Genomic DNA, 18,813 nt, shown 5'->3' on the forward strand with positions numbered 1-18,813 from the left:
TCGACGACGTTGTCACAATCCGTGGCGTCTTCTGTGGCCATGTCTGCCCAGTACTATCCCGTGAGTCGCTCATTTACCCCGGCAAGCGGATCTGAATAGCTTGCGCTGACAGCGTTCATAGCTCCCCCATCGGGTGGTACGTCTTCATGTCTGAACAAAGCCGTCGACTGAACCTTTCGCTAACAGAATCCAAGGTCAACCCCAGCAGAACTATCCTCCGCCGCCGCAGTCGCCGCCCGCGAACCAGACCAAGTTCTCCTACCCTGCTCCTCCCTCACAACCTCAGCACGGCCATAGTGGAAGCTACCCTCCGCCACCTCAGCCCTCAACGGGGCAGTCGCAGAACTATCCGCCTCCGCCTCAAGCTTCGCAGGCGCAGAACTATCATCCTCCCCCTCCCCAGTCGAGCACGCCTCAGAACTACCCACCGCCTCCCCAGCCTTCGACCGGACAGAACGCAAGCTACCCTCCTCCCCAACAGGCATCTCCGAGCCAGGGGAGGGCGTATCCGCCACCTCCTCAGGCTACCACGTCGCCTGCGTCAGCCCAGCAATACCCTCCGCCTCCAGGTCTTTCTCAGGGACAAACTCAACAACAACAGTACCAGCCGCCTCCTCAGCAGTCACCAGAGCCGTCCCCCAGCACCAGCAATACCAACAGACACAGCTTCCTTTGCGACAATCGGGAACCCCTGACTCACAACCCCAATTCTCTCCTCCGCCTCCCAACTTCGACGGTCCACCAGAGGCCTCCAGCCTGCCGGAGAAACAGTATGTCGAGGAAACGCCAGTCGACACGAGTAACCCCTCCAACCTCGTGGGTGGCGCGCCCCCCACGACACATTTTATAGGGGCCACGGCAACCGTCGACGACGTTGGCACCTTCAATGGCGGGAGCTACCGCATCAGTCACCGAGACAACAACACCATCCTCACAATCCAGTTGGCCATGGGGTGTCCGTTGCAGGCGAAGCCGGGTGTCATGGTAGCGATGTCGCACTCGATCACGCTCAGGGGTCAAATCAAGTTCAGCATGAAGAAGCTTGTGGCCGGTGCAGAGCTGGCCAGTTCTACCTTTGTTGGGCCCGGCGAACTTATCCTGGCCCCGCCCATGCTCGGCGACATCACCAGTCTGCGTCTTACAGGCAAGGAGACGTGGTCCGTCGGGCATGACGCGTACCTGGCTTCCACTCAGGGTGTCGTCAAAGACTATAAGCGCCAAGGTCTCAGCAAGGCCATTTTCAGTGGGGAGGGGTTGTACGTGTACAAAATTAGCGGCACCGGCTTGCTCTGGCTTACCAGTTTTGGTGCCATCATCCGGAAAGACGTGAGTGAAATTGAATGATCATTACTGCACACCGAGAGCTGACCCTAATCTAGCTCATGGACGGCGAGAAATACGTCGTTGACAACGGCCATTTGGTGGCATGGAACGTCAAATACATTATGGAGCGAGTCGCTTCTGGAGGTTTCATCTCTGGCCTTTCGTCAGGCGAGGGCCTGGTTTGCAAGTTCACAGGCCCCGGAACTGTCTTCATGCAGACAAGAAATGCGGTAAGTTTTCCGTGGTTCATATGACCGTTTGACTATACTGATTTAATGGATTACAGAAAGCCTTCAGCGCCTATCTTACTGGACAGACAAATCAGACCGTGTAATGATGCTTGGAGAGTTTTACTTGGATACTGGCAACTGTGCGGGGTCTTTGTCTGCATTTCATGAGGTGGCCTTGGAGAGCAGATGAAATTACAGATTAGGATGGTGATGTTATTCAGTACTTTTAAACAAGTAGCGTGCTAAAATTGATATCCTCTGCCGTTTCTCCTGAAGTATAGCTTTGCTACTTTGTCAGCAATTACTGGTGCCTTGATGACAGATATGGAGGAAAGAAGTTTCAAAGGTACACATTTGAACAGTGAATGCGAATTTGTACGTACCTTGGGGCAATACCTTTGTCGGGAAGTGGATGCTGTGTGTTTCCTGGGCGCGAGGGATCTGACAGCCTAGAACGTGATGTCGAAGGCACTTTCCTTTCTCTTTTATCTCGCGCAACACGCTGTCCGGCAGGTTTAGAAGTACTCGTGTGACGCGCCACCCTCGTCCAACCTCCCTCCATCATCTACATCCTCCGCCAGCATCACCCCTCACACCATCTCAGCCCCCCCTTTTTGGACACATCTTCGCAGACTTACAGGCTTTTGCCTAGAGCGCATGCTTTTACATCAGCGAGGAAACTCAATCACGTTACAGGTACGCGTGTCGGCTTCCACCAGTGGACCATTGTTGCCTCCCCGTCTCCTGGCTTCGTCGTCCTGCACCGCCCGCCTGGTGAAGAAGCGACACTACCACGCGATCAACTTTGAGTATACTGGCCGAGCAGAAAACCTATCACGCATTCACTGCTGTACACAAATCATTTTTCCTCGTTTCCTTCGTCCACAGGGCCCAAAATTGGCACGCACTGTTTGGTACTCAAATCAACTCACTTGCCCAAATACCCAATCTTTGCACTTTCTGACCGCAACTTTGGCCCTCGACCACGTGCGATCGACAATTACTTCCACAAGCTCTTATGATACGCACATGCCCCGACTGCCTCGCGGAACTACTCACTTGCCAATCTCTGAGCGTCTACGGCTTTCTTCGTCATACCACCAACTTACAGGGTCGTAGACTAGCCTCTGCAAGATTTGGTGAGCCTCCCTCCTTCTTATGCGGCTAAGAGACGAGAACTTCGTTGACTGAAACACAGTCAAAATGGACAAGACCACTGCAGCACTGAGCGCCGCCAATTGGCGGAGACCGAAGTTTCTCCACGACCAACATATCCACCAGATCAAGATGCCTAGGAAGCGAAAGTCATCAACCTCTTCCATCGACTTCGATATGACCAACCCAGCTACTCACTGGCGAAGGTCTGTTACCGGCGCCGATCCTTTGCAGATCGCAACCGACCCAATATTTGGGGACAACAAACATACCCTGGAGGATCTTGACGGCAAGTCCGTGGTTATGACCAGATGTGCTATGGTCAGTGCTGTTCCTGTTCCCAGCGATGGGAGCAAGAGGTCCTTCTAGAAGCAGGATCACACACCCCTCGTTCTGGAGGTGTTCATCCACGAATGCAATGATCCCAGGTGCAAGGAGCACAACGGCCTATTCAACAATGCTGAAATCCGCAGCATTAGAAATGCAACCCGCTTCAGATCACAGACGCGTGATGGCGAAATTGCTGAGTTTGGCAAACACCTGAAAGGTGTCAAAGTCACCCCTCGTAAGTCCTCCATGATGGACCTAACAATGCCTTGCAAGCTTGGGAAAAGCGGCATCTTCAATGGCAATGGCCACTCCGAGGAACCACGGGAACAAGCGAAGCGAAACGAAGCTGGAGTTATATACGACCCAGCTGTTACCGGCATGGTTGACCGGGGTCTGAAGCCGGCGGGCGAAGATTCTATTTCTGGTCAAGCTGATCGATTCCAAGGCCTTCTTCGAAAACTTCAACGCTCTTCACACAATGGTCAGTCGTCTTCAATGGCCAAAAAACCTGGCGAGAATCGTCCAAGGCAGGGTTCTGGTGATTCTGGTGACTCTAGTGTCGACGTCAGAAGCTCAGTGAAGACTCGGTCTCTTAACCCTATGGCAAAGGAGTTCTCAGTGTTTGCCCCCAAGCAAGATCCCATAGTGGAAAAGTCCGAGGAGACGTCTATCAACATTCCACTCTCGATGCTCAGGAAGATCCTAGGCAGCAGTGACCCTTCCAATTTCATCGAGGCCCCTCAGCAGAAACTGGAAGAAATCGTGGCCAACACTATCCAGCGATTTGGCATTCCAGAAGCGCACCAGCAACACATCGCACCGCCCACGGCATTTTCGCCTCTGGTGATAAGTCCGACTTTGCATCCGTCCCTTCAGCGGTTTACTTCACCATGTATCAGCCCAACTTTCGGATTCAAGAACGACTTGACGATGCCTCCGGCTGGCATGTTTCCACATATGCCGGCTGCACCACCGAATCCGTCTGCTGCGGGCTTTAATCCATCTGGTACACCGAGCATGGCTGGAATCCCTCTCCGGCCACCACCGTTCGGTTCGCAATTCAATCAACCAGCTTCCGTTCAGGCTTCTAGATGCGGTCCGTATATGGGTAACTTCATGCCAAATCCTAACTATAGTCGACAGATGGCCGATGGTCCATCGATGACAGACCCTTGGCTTGGTCCGCATCCCGACGCCTCTTTTTATCCAGCGCAACCGTCGATGCCAAATCAGGGGCAAATCTTCAATGCAAACGCAGCTCCTAACTTTGGGCCTGGCATGGGCCCGAGACCCACTCGCAAGCCACGAGTACCTGACGCGTTTGGTCAGCAGAGCTATGAGGCTTACATTGAATGGCGCAAAGCAAACGAGCCCGGATATGCTCTTGAATGCAAGGCACGGCAAGCCAGGCGGGCTCTTCGATCCAATGGTGCGAACTTGCACCTTAAAGGTAGTGGCCCAGCAGCTTAGGGTTCTTAAACATGGAAGGAAAAGGAATTGGGACATCGGGTTCGGGAAGATTCATTTCGACGAGAAAGGTTTGGATTCTCAAGATTCAGGACGAACCACGTTTGTAGGCCGACTATATTTGGTATCGATTACCGGAGATTGGGCAGGGTATATGAAAGACTACTTAAAGTAGGCAGAATTATCTGCCCTCAGACGCCGCATAATCCAACATGGGGACTCAACTCAATAGCTATGGCGGGTCGAGCGATGATGGGAAACTTGGAGCAATTAGCACCAAAGTCTCGGAGCAGACTCGGATTATTTTTGTATGTTTAGGTCAAAAGACGGTTCACTATTTGCTTCGCCCTCAAGCAAGGAACGAATACAAGCAGCAACAGGTTTCCATCAAATATACTGTCCTTGATGTCGATACTCGAACGTGTAGTATCGGCAAGAAGCCATCATCACAGAAAATCGCCCTGGTTTAATAGAAGAATCGATGGACTGCCTTACAGCAGAAAGAGGTGGACGGTAGAAATCATGTTGTTTTTGGTATCTGTGTGCAAAGCTATTCGTTCATCGCCAAAGCCATTCCAGTGCCGGCGTCAAATCATCAAGACCGTGGCGAAGTCTCTGTTAACATAAGAAATTGGTGATGCCTCATCTGAGAAGCCTCCTCCAAAGTCATGGGTCATCATAATATAGACAGGATCCGATCGATGCAACTCAAACGCCCTCAATGCCGTACGCCTTGATAGCGGTTCCGCCAAACAGGGCGGCCTGGTCCTCGGGTTCGAGAGTGGCCATGTAACATGTGCGCTCGACAAGGAGCTTCCACTTACGCCAGGCCTCGTCGACGCCGACGGTGCAGACGGGCCAGTCGCTGCCGAACATGGTGCGGCGGGTGCCAAAAGTGGCGAGGACGACGCCGAGCCAGGGGAAGATGGCCTCGAAGATGGCGTTGGGGTCCTGGCCCTTGAGGGAGTCGGGCATTTCAGAGAAGCCGCCCGAGAGCTTCATGTACGTGTTGGAGCACTTTGACAGTGCGTAGATGGCGGTGCGCCAGTGGACGAAGGAGGGGTCGGTGGTGTTGATAATACCGAGGTCGGGTTTGCACAGGTGGTCTGGGTTGTTATTCGTTAGCAGGTGTTTCACATAAAGATGAGAAGGGCAGGAGGGTGGGAAACTGACTGATGACGAAGGTGACCTTCTCCTCCTCGGCGACACCCTCGTGAGCACGAGAGATGATTTCCAATGCCTCATCGAGCTGCTTGTTGCCGCGACGGTGCTGGTCGATGCCCAGGTCGAAGGTGAAGCCGCGCTTGCCCAGGAGCTTCAGGCTGGCGATGAAGTCGTCCGTCAGCCCAGTGCCGTGGGGCTTGTCCTGCAGCAGGTACCGGAACCCCCTGATCTTGGGCCAGACGTTCTCGCCCGCAACTTCCTTGACGTGGTCGAGGTACTTCTCCATGGCGGCGGCGCCAGAGGGCAGCGGGGCCCAAGGGACGATGCCAAGGCACAAGCTGCTCTGATCGGGCGTGTGGCCCTCGCCGTCACGAGGCTTGCCCTCGGCGATTCGGCGCAGCCAGGCAACCTCCATGAGCGGGAACTCCCATCCCGAGGCGTCGCGGGCACCCGACTCGAGGTCGTGCTTGCGGTCCGTCTCGAGGAAGATGAAGCCCTTGAGGTTTGGCGGTGAGCCGGTGGCGGCAACGTAGTCGGAGACGGAGCGCTGCGTCGCGATGGGGTTGCCCGGCTTCGCCCAGGCGAGCGTCTCGAGCTCCGTCTCAGGGTAGAGGTGGATGTGGGAGTCGACAATGGGGTAGTCGGCGGCCATGGTGGGCTCTTGGGACAGCCGCGGGGCAGTCTTTTGGCAGGTGGGGGGAGTCGGTGTGCGAAGGGTCTTGGGAACGAACGTATTGTCTTGTCTTCGGAGCCCAATCGATGTCGAAGGGTTCTCAAAACAAGAAGAAAAGAAGAAAAAAGGGTCAACGAAGAACTTATCGTGAGCTAGGCAGCTTGTGCAGTAGATGTTTGAGCTAAGCTCGAAGAGTGCGTGGAGAAATAAACCTGAGAAGGAGGTGAAGTCCCCGCACCTGCTCCTGACATCGTGGGGTTACAGCAGTGACCACCCCCTAGTCCCTTCAGCTCCAGTTGGGCGAACGGCAGTCCGATTGCCCCCACCGACCCTTTTTGTGACGCTGCTGGCCCCGCTCCCTTCAGGGGATCTTTCTACCGAGCACCGACGCTCTCTTTTACGGAAGGGGTTCCTGGTCACGGCGGTGGAGACTCGCACCTGCACCGGCCGGCCGACGCCATTCGGCAACCATTTAGCAACTCAGGCATTTTGTATTTACTAACTAGAGTCTCGATTCACAGCAACAAATGCATCATATTTCACAATGGGACGGTTTCGGTTTGTATTCATTCATAAGTAGATTCAATAGGCATCTACTCTTTCCGCCTGTGGCGGTAACTTGGCTGTCTACATAAGGCGGCTTGCCCGGGCCTTCCAAAGCCCAGCCCGGGGCCGCGAAAACGATCCATCCCCAGGAGCGGCAGCGACAGCGGCTGCTGCTGCGCGCTCCTTTTCTATCCCCTGGAGTCTCGGTCCCGCATTCTCCCTTGAGCGGAGGGATGCGAGGATGCTCCGTTGTTGTCAGTGTGAGGACGTGACAAACGAAACGGGAGTTCACGCGCGGCCCGGAGAGGCGGCCGCGGCGCGGGGTCGCAGCATCGACCCACTGGGAACGAGGGGGCGGGCATGCCGAGACCGGCTCGGCCGCACCGCTCCCTCGGTGGATGCAATGATTAGCCGTCGACGAGCGCCGGCTCACTGCCGTCATTAAGACGGAAGGCAATGGCAGGGCGGCATCGCGCGACGAAATGAATGTACGGCCATGTGGGGCCTTCTTCTTCGTGTATTTCTCTCGGTGATCCCTTCCCAGGGCAGGATTGGGCTCTTCATCGGACGACGATGCCGTGGCGGCGGGTGGAGGCGACGTACTCCTCCTCCTCCTCCTCTGAGTCGGAGCAGTCGGAGCTGTCGTCGTAGCCGCAGCGGGCGCCACCACAGTCGATCTTGACGCGGTCTCCCTTGCGGGTGATGCCGTAGCGCTCGCAGGTGCAGGTGCTGACGTCGGAGCCGGGGGTGCTGTAGCCGGACAGGGAAGAGCTGGGGCTGGAGCTGTCTGAGCGGTAGGACAGGCTGGATCCAGTGGAGGAGACGGGGGAGCTGGAGAAGTCGGTGACGATGTCCTCCTCGTCGAAGCCGGCGGCGCCGAAGCGGGCGGTGAGCTCCTCGATGGTCTCGTCGTCGCAGTAGTCGCTGTTGAGGATGTGCTGGGTGGCGTGGGGCGACATGGGCTTGGGGGCCTTGATCTGGGAGACGGAGAGGGGGCGACCCTTGGGGATGTCGCGGGACGAGGAGCGGTGGCGGCTGGACTTGCCGTCCTTGTCCTTGGAAGAGTGGCGGGAGCTGCGGGACGAGGAGTGGGAAGAGGACTTGGAGGACGACTTGGAGCTGCTAGAGCTGCTGGACTTGGAGCTCGACTTGCTGGAAGACTTTCCGCTGGAGGGGACGTCGAGGATGTTCAGCTCGCGGCCGGTGGTGGGCTCAACGGTGGAGGCAACGCTGGGGTTGTGGGCGACGTGGTAGCCGTCGATGATGTAGTAGTACCAGTAGCGCTGGCCGGCGGACAGGGTGGAACCACCGAACTTGAAGGTGCCCTTCCACGAACCGGACTTGGACGAAGACTTGTCCTTGGAGAGAGGGAGCTGGCCGACGTAGTTGTCCCATGAGCCGAGCAAGTGGACGGTCTTGACACCGGAGGAAACACGGAGGGAGAAGGAGAGTTGAGTGGACGACATTATTGCGGTTTTTCGACAAGGGGTGCTGCGATTAAGTGATGATTGGCGAACAATGTGCGTGATGAGCAAGAAATTCCAGATTTCCGTTTATTGGGGAATAAGTTGACCGGCAACTTTGGTGATGGTTGTTTTGAAAAATTGGGTATTAGTTTGGAGTGTGAATTAAGATAGAGACCGGCTCTACGGAAAGAAAAAAGAACAAACGGAGGGAGGAAAACGAGAAACTGGAATTAGTTGTTTGAATGCTTGCTGAAGAAGAGAAAGAGGAAAACAAGACGAAAAGGGAAGATGGGCGGCTTTCATTATATGGTTTGAGCGGCCGTCCTTGGAGGCCAGCACGAGGCCACTGGTTGAGGCCACCACCCTCTTCCTTCCTTCTATCCTCCCCATCTGGTGGGTTCATGAAAAGCCACTCGAGATGCAGTGTCACTCGCGCCGCCCATGGCTGGGGCAACGGAGGACTTGTCAGCGTAGTGGAGTGTGCGGAAGGAGCATCACTCAACGGACAGCCCAATGAGAGGACGGCTGGGAACGACGAGGCTTGTGGATGGTCGATGCAAGCAACCAATATCACACTGGTGATGTGCTCCGCGGCGACGTTGGGAGGATCAGCCGGCCGGGGGGTCCCTCGTCCGAGAATGGGCACTCTGTCAAGCTGTGTGCCTCTCCGAGGTGTGTCTGGCAAATAGGAACGAAAGCGCTCCTCTGTGAAGGGTCCCGTCTTGCCCGTCACCGTCACCTTTCCGTGGTGTCCCCATCTCTTCTTTCATGCTAACAGGTTGGTGCAATGTCTTAGTGGTGCTACCACAAGATGGTCGCCGGGATGGGCCAGGTCTGCAAGCTGGGCGGTTAAGCATGGTGAAGGAGAGGGGTTTCCTGGACAGCGTCGGCGAAAATAGAACGTTGTGAAGGAAAAGAGTGGGTCGGTCCGGGACTAGTCCACGGCACGTCTCTCCGCCCTTTGTGCGCTTTAAGTGGTTCAGAGCCGGCTGTCCTCTTCTGGCTTGAAATGGGCGTCTAAATCCCTGTCATCATCGGCCAATAGCCTACGCACATCGCTCTTCTGTGCCCGGTCGCTTATCACCCATCACCAAGTGATGTGCTGCAGGTCGGGCCAATCAAGCCTTGGATGCTCGGTGCAACTTTGCGAAAGCATCACCAAGCTCACGAGCCTTCCCAGCCCTCCTAATAGCTCCCCTCTCGCGGGGATTGGCTCGTCTCCGTGGGCGCGATATGAGCAGAACAAACAATTATCCAATTCCCGCATGGTATTCGCCGGCCTGGCCGCATCAGAGAGCAGCGAACTGACAGACTGCATCATGCACCGAGTCAACATGCATGCGGGCTGCATGTAGATGCGCAAGCTCTCAGAGTTCGAGGTGCTTCCTCATTGGAGTGATGTCGGTTGACAACTCCCGCCAGCCGCTTGGCCAGGGAAGAACCGAAGATTGCGCAAGTCGGAAGAAAAGGGAGGCAAACATGATGCCAGAAGCCATGTTCCTGGTTCCCTGGGTAACAATGCGGACCGTTCTGCTTACTCCGGTTCGTCCGTTGCTTCTCGTACCTGTCTTGATATCGAAATGTAGCAGATACTCTCAAGACCTGGCAATGTGAATGATTTCAGACCAGCTTATGTTGATGGACCTCGATATGCATTGGCTTGAAAACACGACAAAGTCAATAAACTCCCACAAATTTGGCCTGAAGGAGATCAAACACTACCGAGATCCGGAGCTGGAGAAGACACAGAAAATGTGGCAGCCAACACTAAAGTGCCTGCTTCGCTAACTGTCATGCCCTGGCGGTGTAGGTAGCCTGTCAGTCAACATGGCCGATCGTGGTTGCAGTCCGCCAAGTACAAGCTGCCGTCCTCCGCCTTCGGTCGACATCCGCTCGTCTGCGTGACCTTTGAGCCACCCACACCACACCTCTCTGGATGAGATATGAGAAACGGCACCGTTCTGGCATCCATCTTCAGCGTAGTATCGAGGTGCGTCATCCGGATCCATGCATCCCTAGTCTCGGCGGGTATGTGAGGTCCATCACACACGGACACAATCATGTTCTGCTGATGGGAATGGCAACGTCTGCTGTGATGTTCCCCTCATTGCATCTAGGATCTGGGATCTAGTCTGCAGTTGTAAGGCTTCTGGACCGCGAAGGGCGGTTCATCTCGATCCTCCTTCCATCGTACATTGAGGCGTCTAGCAGCGCCGATGACTTGTGAGCAGGCAGCAGTTCAGGATATCAATGGTGATCTCAGCGGTGATGCCGACAGATGTCTCACAAAAAAGACTGCACGCTGGAAGCGGTCTGACATCAGCGCGGCGAGAATGATGTCGGTTGACAAGCTGGGGGCCGTCTCAGTGCTAAATGTGTTGCGGGCACATCAGATGGATCTGGGGACGTCGTTCCCGACATCTGGCCATCCAAGATCCGTGAAGGTGTGATGAGGTATCTGGTGGGTGACGGGAGTACCTGGCGGGAGACGACGGGATCGTCCGTGAGAGGACCAGGCCATCCGGTTGTGAGCTCCACATTTGGGATGGATCACGTGAATGGTCTCGTGAGAGCGCGTTTCCCTATCGTGAAGTCTTCGAAACGGGTGTGAATTGTTTTCCAGCTTCGCGGTCGACGCGAGTCTCCATTCCTAAACCGGCCGTCTGAGTCAACATCCCCAGGCAGCAGCCCCTCTAATTAATTTGACCCCCCGTTCTATTCGAGAGTGAGCAGAGGAAGCCCCGTCGAAGAGACCGGATTACCAATCCACGAGCGAGAAGTCTCGCCATCGATTTCGATAAAGGCCACGAGCTTTCAGGTTCCTTCTGATATCCAACGCCGGACTTCCAGGCCTTTTGATCCCAGTTGAAATATCCAGGTGTAGCTCATTTGGCTCCGATTTTTTATTCAGGATGGCAGTCACAAACGAAGAAATCGTCGCCAAGGTCACAGAGTATGTCGAGGGCTACATGTCAAAGTACGACGCCTCCCACGACTTCAACCATATCAAGCGTGTCGTCTCGCTCGCCCACCGTATCTACGCACAATCCCCTGCCACGCCGGCTCTGGATAAGCACACCATCACCCTCGCCGCCCTCCTTCACGACGTTGGTGACCGCAAGTATCTTCAGCCCGGCGAAGACGCCTCAACTCTTGTCTCCGCCGTCCTCCAGTCTCTCGGCGTCGACTCGCAGCTTGCCTCTCGCGTGCAGACCATCTGTCTAGGCGTCAGCTACTCCGGCGAGATCAAGGACCCGGCTCGAGTTCGCACGCTGATCGCCGAGTACCCGGAGCTGGCTGTTGTGCAGGATGCGGACCGTCTGGATGCCATTGGTGCCGTAGGAGTGGGCCGCTGCTTTACCTTTGGCGGCGCAAAGGGCTCGCGGAGCATGGATGACTCGATCCTGCATTTCGAGGAGAAGTTGGTCAAGCTCGAGGGCATGATGAAAACGGATCCGGGGAGGGAGATGGCGCGGGAACGGACAAAGAGAATTCTGACATTCATGGAGTGGTGGCAAGACGAGGCAGGCTCTGGGAATGCATGAGATTCTGCTTGATTGATTGTGGATGATTATGAGGGTGTTGTCGTTTCGATTCAACTCGATACCCATAATTGTTTGAATACCGCGGTCCATGTTTCAACTAGGACAGTCATTATACCATTACTCGAATGAAAAGTTTGTCTTCTTCAGGAGCACATATGCTCTATACAGGTTCTTCCTCGCCCAGCTCCCTTCCGTCAGAACAACTCGACCCTTCGCCTCTCCATCTCGGCCATCCTCGTACGTTTCTGAGCCTGCCTGTACCGCCAAGCCCAATCGATACACCCCAGAAGTGGCAGGACAAACACGTCCATGGTCCTGATGGAAGTCCGGAGAGTGAAGTCATCATGCACGCGGTGCTGGCCGAACGATGAGCAGAGCGTATTGACCCAATACAAAGATACCTCCCGGAGCAACTCCCGCCCCTCGAAGTTGTACAGGAACTCAAATCCGCTACCGTCCTGCCAGGGCAACGTCTGTTTCCGCAGCCTCTTGTCCACCACGACACGCCAGTCGTTGTCCCGCGCCAGCATGAAGACCGCGATCGCGGCGCGGCGCATGAGCTGTCTGTTGGGGCCGTCGAACCAGATCAACGCCGCGGCGAGGCAGGCCCACGGCAGGCGGTCCTTGAGGCGGAAATAGTAGAGGAACGAAGCGTACAGGTAGGCGATACAGCCGGTGCTGATGACGGTGGTGAGGTCAAAACCGCTGGTGGAGAAGTAGAGGAGGACCATGAGGGGGTAGGTCGCTATGAGGAGACGGAGCTGGTTAGTGATGGAGACCCACCCTTCCCAGATGATGGCGGCCAGGACCTCCCAAATGATTGCGGGGAGGTCTCCGATGGCCCGGAGTACCATGACCGACAAATGGGTCCCCCCTCCCGACGGCCGTTGAGCCCCATCGGCAGCGGTTGCGGTAGTCGGCGTCCGGTAGTGTTGAGCTGGGATGGCACCGGTGTTCTAGTCGGCGCTCCGGGGCGGGTCGCAAGGTTTATCTGATTAAAGGCGGCGGGCCTCATGGCTTGTGAAAGAGGAGCTGGAATCGCCAAACGCGTCTCTGCTACCGTACCTAACTGTCCCCCTTTTTTGTTTTTTCTGTTTGGGGGAGGTAAAGGTTCAATAACATGTCGGCACGAAGCAAGGGAAACAGCGAGCGCGACCCAAGATTGTGTCTCACGTTCCTCCCTTAGCTTCCCACGAACCCCCCACGTAAACACACCAGGAGCGCCACAAATATGATCTCAATCTCCGGAGATAGCAATACGTACAGGACAACTCGTAAGGCTGGCCCGCAAAAAGTGACGTAGAGGACCAAGCGGGCTTGGACTTTCGCCTAACCTCAATCGACAAAGACCCATACAACCCGATATACCGACCTATCCGGAGCTCACCCAACACATTTACAATGGACAGCCTTCCCAACAAGCTGCACCAAGCAATCTATCTCCAGAACATCGCACAACATTAGCCAAAGGTGATGTAACCTCCCAATTGATTCAAGCAATAGTGAGAATCCGGGTTTTTGACGAAGGAATGGAAGTCGACCCGGACCCGTCGCCGTGTTAGCCGGTGCTTCCACAAAGTGCAGACCCCCTCGCACTAGCAAGACTCAGGTGTGAGATCAATTCGGTAGCCAGCTCGCATGGTCAGAGTCAAGGACATTAGTGTCGTGTTTGGGCCACGGTGAACATCCGTCCAAGACATCTACAGCTACATTATTGGCCAATTCGACCTCGATTCGGCGCACGTGTTTAGGTCCAGCACCACACGTTGACCGAGCTTCCTTTACGCCACCTACATCTCCATGGGGTTTCATGTGGAAGAACGGCATGCAGAAGAACAAGGGATTGTCAGTTTGGACCTTGGTTTATGGTGCCAGATGAGATCAGAGCATATTTCATATCGCGCTTGGCTGGCTAGTTGCTGGCGTGGGGGACATGATCCCTCGAAGGGGTCATACCAGTAGATCGGTTGCCTCAGGAAGTCACCTAGGTGATGGGGGGAATCCGGCTTACAGTCGACGCAGGAAGAGCTTCTTCGTGTCTGGCTCTCAGTCGACCAGCTCAAGCAGTACGTCTGCCCTCGCCAAGAACCTGAGCATCAATGGTTCTGTAACCAATGCGATCACTTCCAATGGGTTTTGGCTACGGTTTCGCTTATCTACATCTCATGATCTCTTTTCCCATCTTTTTTTTCATTGTTTGCTCAGTCTGGTGCTGGCTTGCGAGCTTCACAATCTAAATGAACTGTCCGCTCTTCATGCAGAGTATTCTGTTAATGCTAGCCAAACCACCTAACCACTCATCAGGACTCATGCAGCATGGCTGTTTATGAGGGCAAACTGACTATGTTTGAAAATTTAGGCTCGCACTTGCAACCTGTATTGATCGTTGGTAATCTATGAAACCTCTGGAGCACCTGAATACCAGTCCTGGAGTTCACATAGCTAATTGCGCAGACTGGTCTTGTCAGAGACGTGCCAACTCTATGTACACATCCATATCGATCCCATCACATACAGCGTATTAGACTTCCCACCTGAGATCTACTATCATGGTTACAAGTCTGGGTTAACATGTAGGCAATTTAGAGTTTGTATAACCCACGTACATACAGGCCAAATTCCATGATAGAAAAGTGCCGTGCCGACAAGGTATCGAGCATCGACACCTAATTTGAGTGTCAATATTCTGGTGGTCCGTTGTCACCTGGAGAGACTACAAGACCACCGGACCATTCCAGTATCCTGAAAAGTAGGACAACCGGCCACAGGAGTATTTTCGATCCTCTTTCCGTCGAGGAACCCAAGTGTTTCCTGGAGAATCAGACCACTAGCTCGACGCCTCATCACAGTGCCATCCACCATGGCCTTCAAAGCCTCCCTGACTCTTAACGCTATGCCAGCCGAGATCCTTGATCTCATCTTCGCCTCTCTCTCGCCCATAGCTCTCTGGCACCTTCGCCGTACATCAAAGCGGTTCAACGCCATCCTTCATCCGCACCTCCTCTCCACCCTTCGCGCCATGGCCGACCCTCCCCCGTTGACCCTAATCAGAGAGACTGCCCCCGTCCCTCTATCCTTTATCTACAGTTTCGTCCTCGCCGTTCTAGGTGACAACGAAGGCCGCAAGCTCCGGGGCAGGAATTTCCCATCCCGAGACACATCGCTAGAGAACCCCTATTCCTCCTGGCTACCTGACACACCACCACCTGCTTCATCGCCATCGTTGGCGGACCAAGAGCCCTCGCCGTCAACCATCCGCCGCCAAAACGAAATCAACGCCTACTCAGATATCTTCATTCCTCACCTCCGCAGCTCCTCCCCGTCCCTCGCGAATCTAAGAAGGATACACTTCTGGAGTATCCTCCTCTGGTACAAAGAATGGTCCTTCATGTCCTCGAGCCCCTCTCCCGCCAAGGTTGACAAAGCCCGCAAGGATCGCTTCCACTGGGCCTACAAGCAGCACCGGAGCAATTGCAAAGAGCAGGCCCGGAGGCACACCGGCCACCGTGGACGAGTTCACAAGGGCGTATATCTTGCGCCGCCACTTCGATCAACCGGCTCCGCCGCATTTGGACAGAGACAGAGCCTTTTTATACCTGAGGTTGAGGAGGCCGCTAGACTCTGGTGTATCTCTGCGGGGACGGGACCTCTGGATCTACGGTTTCACCCTGCGGGATAGACCTCCCGACCATCAAGTGGCAGTTCCGGTGAGACGATGGCCGCGGCACAATGACGAATACTATGAAGTAAGGAGGTTGATTTTTGGGAGCCGCGCGGAGTTTGAACGGAACGGTTGATTGGCGTGCTTCATGGCCAAATCTATCCGTAAAACTGCTGTGAAATAGATCTTGGATGGGATGCTACGATGAGGAAAGGAGCGAAGAAAGAGCACTTCAAGCTACTTTGGTATTTATAGGACGTCATGTTAGAAAGAATTGTACTCTAGCCGAAACAACGTGGCAAACTGGATCCTAGTTTGTTTCTCCTAGTGAAAACTTGCGATGAAGTCGTGGTTCTCATTTCATCCCATGCTACTCTAGAGTAATGCTGCTTTCCACTCTTTTGTTACATTGGTGGTATTGTTCGAAACCAGATTTTGCTCCTCGCACAAGTATGGTCGCGCTCAAATGAGCAGTACGCCCGCCGCGAGAGCAATGACTGCCGCGGCACGAATGTTTCCTGTGACAGGGTTGCCGGCACTGGGCGGTGCGCTGGTTGAGGAGGGGCTGGCAGTGCTAGACCCTGTTGGGGATGCCGTCGACGAAGGCGAATCCGAAGACGATGGGCCGGTGGCATTTGGGGACATGACACGGTCCAGAACGTGGATAAGTCCGTTGTTTGTCCTTTTGGGGCTGATCAGTTTCTAGATCCTGGGCTTTGTTACAGATGGGACTGGCTTACAATACATTGGGACTGACGACTTTGGCGTCGTTGAACCAGATCTCGTCGCCCTTGACAGTGACCCGTACGGTAACATTGGCTAGCGAGGTGAACACCTGACCATCCTCCAGGAAGTTACTGTAGGTGACTTGAGGCAGGGTGTGGAAGCTAACGGGTGTTAGTGTATCTGGTTCTATCACAGGTATTATAATGAGAGCTTACAGCAGGGCATTCATAAGGTCCTCTTTTCCAAGTGCTTTCTCTGGATTGCCAGCCTCGCTGAAGGCCTCTGTGTTTGGGCCAAGACATGTGACGTTTGCCTTGGCGTCCAGAGTTTTCCATAGTTTAGTCTTGTCAAATGCGTCAATAAGAGACGTTAGCGAGCCTGAAAGCTTCCTGATTGTTGTCGAGCAGGGCCTCGGTGCTTCCAAAACACTTTGAAAAGAATTAGCTCCGGCTTCCAAAGTCTCTGTCAAGGCAACCTACCTATCAATGGACTGGAAATATCCGCCATCCCATTCTCCATCAATGGCAGTAATCTCTGCGGTTTGGCCCAGGCCAGCGCGCAGATTCGCTGTCTTGTCATCAGAGGAAGACCCTTGCCTCACTCGCAGCTTTGCAGGGTTGATAGTATCCCGTGAAAAGTAGAGCACTTGCCCTGGGCCTCGTTGCCATACTGGCTGATAAGGGCAGGGCCAGGGCTTCGCAGGTTGTAGAGCTCGTCTCGAAGCTTTGTGGGAACTGTGATACCTCTCGGAGAGCTGAAGTTCGCGGCCGTCAGGGAAGCGTCCAGAGTGTGGTATCTGAACATGGTCAAGACCTGGTCGACGGGGAGCTGGCTTGTATCGCTGGCATTGGACTGCTTGAGAAAGTTGGCCAATGCATCGTTGGTGGGAACCAGAAGTGTGATCTTGTTCTTGGCGCCAGTTGTGACATTTTCGATAATGCTAGGGTAGTTGCTCAAGAGCCGGCTGAAAGCCGAGAGGTCTGCATGTTTCGACAGCGCATCACTGAGGCTTTGCTGAGCCTGGCGCGGAGTCACAGAGGGCCTGCCCGCCGAAACAAGCTGCGTGATGCCGGCAATGACCAAGGCGAGCGTCCGTAGGAAGTACATGATTCCCACAGGATTTTTGGGGTCTTGCGTAAGACTGAGATGAGAAGGCAAGTCGGCTGGATCCCCATAGTACGTAGGATAAGGGACGCCCTTTAAAGGCTCCCAAAGCATGCAAGTTTACGCCATGTCTGTCAGCTGCAGAAATAGCTATACTCGATGGCTGAGCTGTCTTGCAGAGTGGGCTTTCTTTAAATTCATCCAGAACCTCAGCTCCATTGTCTGCACATTGTTCGGCCGCCCACCAAGTCAAGCCAAGCCTAGCGTCGCACAAGGAAGCTAGGGCAGCTGGTGCGTTACGCCAGAAGGCTAGCGAATTGCGATGGCGCCACAGAGACAATTGATCTGTCGACACGAGTCGGAAAGACAGGGGTTTGGTGGCAGGCCGTTCCCTTGACTGGACATGGCAATTACTTGCTGCGCCATTGAGCAGGCTTCGTAGGTACTTACTCTATCTAGCTCACGACATGCCGACGGTGACGAAGGGCATCAGTCGAAGAATTGAAACAGACTGTGGAACATACAGAACGTATTGATACTTGTTGGGGCAAGTGTACATGGCAAAAGGACGCCAGTAGGGCTGAGGGTTGGTGGGGGAGAAGAGGCGTCGGATCCGGCGAAAGTTCGCAACGACAACCCCACAGGATGCAGTAGTAGTGTATTCTGTCTACACATGTACTCCGAATGGGAATCGAGAAAAAGCGCACAGCTTCGCCTCGACCGAATGCATGACCAACACGCCACCAGAAGTTTGGGCCGTCCTGGCTAAACCTTCCAGAGCCTCATCTATTTCTGTATCACTGCGCCCAGGGAGGTTTACACCTAAGATTTGCTTATAGTTGAGCAGATCGGCGCGAGATCTACCATGTTTGGAGACGTCTACAGTGACAGACAGGCTAGACCTTGCTCGAGCAAACAAGCTTAAAGCAACCCCTGCTGTACGGGGTAAACGTTGAACAAAACTTGAGGAGACGCAGCATGAGACACCCTAATCAATGATCTCAACCCTCATGGCGGCTCCGGGTCGAAGTGATGGTTCTAGAGCAATGCAGGTTTGTCAAAGGGCAGCACCGCGGCGAAGTTGGATGAATGGGGATGTTGATCAGGCTGCTGAAGAACGAGATGAGCTACCACCTTGGCTTTTGACTTCCCTTCCACTGCCGCTATTTCTGTGAAGCGCAGTAGGTTGCAAGGATCTAGAGACAGGTGCAACTTGAACAATTGTTGCAACGTTGTTGGAGGCAGCACGACAAGCCGCGAATAGCCTTGAATCCGATTAAAGCTCCAAGGCTTCTGGCTCCGTATTCTCCTCGGAGGGGCAGCATATTCATTCGGTAAGTAAACAGCAGCGGCCAAAAGGAGGAGCTAGCAGACGACAACCTAGCTAATTAATCCAACACAAGTTCGTTGGCACCTTCTCTAC

General features: G+C 54.5%; 9 protein-coding genes across 9 annotated transcripts; 4 read left to right on the forward strand and 5 right to left on the reverse strand.

Moving 5' to 3' along the window:
* Positions 1–39: 39 nt before the first annotated feature.
* ColSpa_10489 (uncharacterized protein) lies at positions 40–1,657 on the forward strand (the record flags this gene model as incomplete). The annotated part of the gene is made up of 5 exons (XM_049276701.1): positions 40–60; positions 209–540; positions 570–1,326; positions 1,380–1,553; positions 1,610–1,657. 5 exons carry the CDS (start codon positions 40–42, stop codon positions 1,655–1,657), a joined length of 1,332 nt encoding a protein of 443 aa, XP_049132658.1.
* A 1,099-nt stretch (positions 1,658–2,756) lies between these two features.
* Positions 2,757–4,036, forward strand: ColSpa_10490 (uncharacterized protein; the record flags this gene model as incomplete). The annotated part of the gene is made up of 3 exons (XM_049276702.1): positions 2,757–3,029; positions 3,084–3,888; positions 3,915–4,036. The coding sequence occupies 3 exons, from the start codon at positions 2,757–2,759 to the stop codon at positions 4,034–4,036; spliced, it is 1,200 nt and encodes a 399-aa protein (XP_049132659.1).
* Positions 4,037–5,213: 1,177 nt separating this feature from the next.
* On the reverse strand, positions 5,214–6,321 carry ColSpa_10491 (L-rhamnono-gamma-lactonase; the record flags this gene model as incomplete). The annotated part of the gene is made up of 2 exons (XM_049276703.1): positions 5,214–5,611; positions 5,679–6,321. 2 exons carry the CDS (start codon positions 6,319–6,321, stop codon positions 5,214–5,216), a joined length of 1,041 nt encoding a protein of 346 aa, XP_049132660.1.
* A 1,127-nt stretch (positions 6,322–7,448) lies between these two features.
* Positions 7,449–8,354, reverse strand: ColSpa_10492 (uncharacterized protein; the record flags this gene model as incomplete). Its single annotated transcript, XM_049276704.1, has 1 exon — positions 7,449–8,354. The coding sequence occupies one exon, from the start codon at positions 8,352–8,354 to the stop codon at positions 7,449–7,451; it is 906 nt and encodes a 301-aa protein (XP_049132661.1).
* A 2,912-nt stretch (positions 8,355–11,266) lies between these two features.
* ColSpa_10493 (uncharacterized protein) lies at positions 11,267–11,899 on the forward strand (the record flags this gene model as incomplete). Its single annotated transcript, XM_049276705.1, has 1 exon — positions 11,267–11,899. One exon carries the CDS (start codon positions 11,267–11,269, stop codon positions 11,897–11,899), a length of 633 nt encoding a protein of 210 aa, XP_049132662.1.
* A 194-nt stretch (positions 11,900–12,093) lies between these two features.
* On the reverse strand, positions 12,094–12,753 carry ColSpa_10494 (uncharacterized protein; the record flags this gene model as incomplete). Its single annotated transcript, XM_049276706.1, has 1 exon — positions 12,094–12,753. One exon carries the CDS (start codon positions 12,751–12,753, stop codon positions 12,094–12,096), a length of 660 nt encoding a protein of 219 aa, XP_049132663.1.
* Positions 12,754–14,759: 2,006 nt separating this feature from the next.
* ColSpa_10495 (uncharacterized protein) lies at positions 14,760–15,578 on the forward strand (the record flags this gene model as incomplete). The annotated part of the gene is made up of 1 exon (XM_049276707.1): positions 14,760–15,578. One exon carries the CDS (start codon positions 14,760–14,762, stop codon positions 15,576–15,578), a length of 819 nt encoding a protein of 272 aa, XP_049132664.1.
* Positions 15,579–16,022: 444 nt separating this feature from the next.
* Positions 16,023–16,515, reverse strand: ColSpa_10496 (uncharacterized protein; the record flags this gene model as incomplete). Its single annotated transcript, XM_049276708.1, has 3 exons — positions 16,023–16,251; positions 16,301–16,417; positions 16,502–16,515. The coding sequence occupies 3 exons, from the start codon at positions 16,513–16,515 to the stop codon at positions 16,023–16,025; spliced, it is 360 nt and encodes a 119-aa protein (XP_049132665.1).
* A 368-nt stretch (positions 16,516–16,883) lies between these two features.
* ColSpa_10497 (uncharacterized protein) lies at positions 16,884–17,393 on the reverse strand (the record flags this gene model as incomplete). The annotated part of the gene is made up of 1 exon (XM_049276709.1): positions 16,884–17,393. One exon carries the CDS (start codon positions 17,391–17,393, stop codon positions 16,884–16,886), a length of 510 nt encoding a protein of 169 aa, XP_049132666.1.
* Between the last annotated feature and the right edge of the window lie 1,420 nt (positions 17,394–18,813).

This window comes from Colletotrichum spaethianum (assembly GCF_022836535.1).
Source record: "Colletotrichum spaethianum MAFF 239500 DNA, contig36, whole genome shotgun sequence".
NCBI classification, from domain to species: Eukaryota; Fungi; Ascomycota; class Sordariomycetes; order Glomerellales; family Glomerellaceae; genus Colletotrichum; species Colletotrichum spaethianum.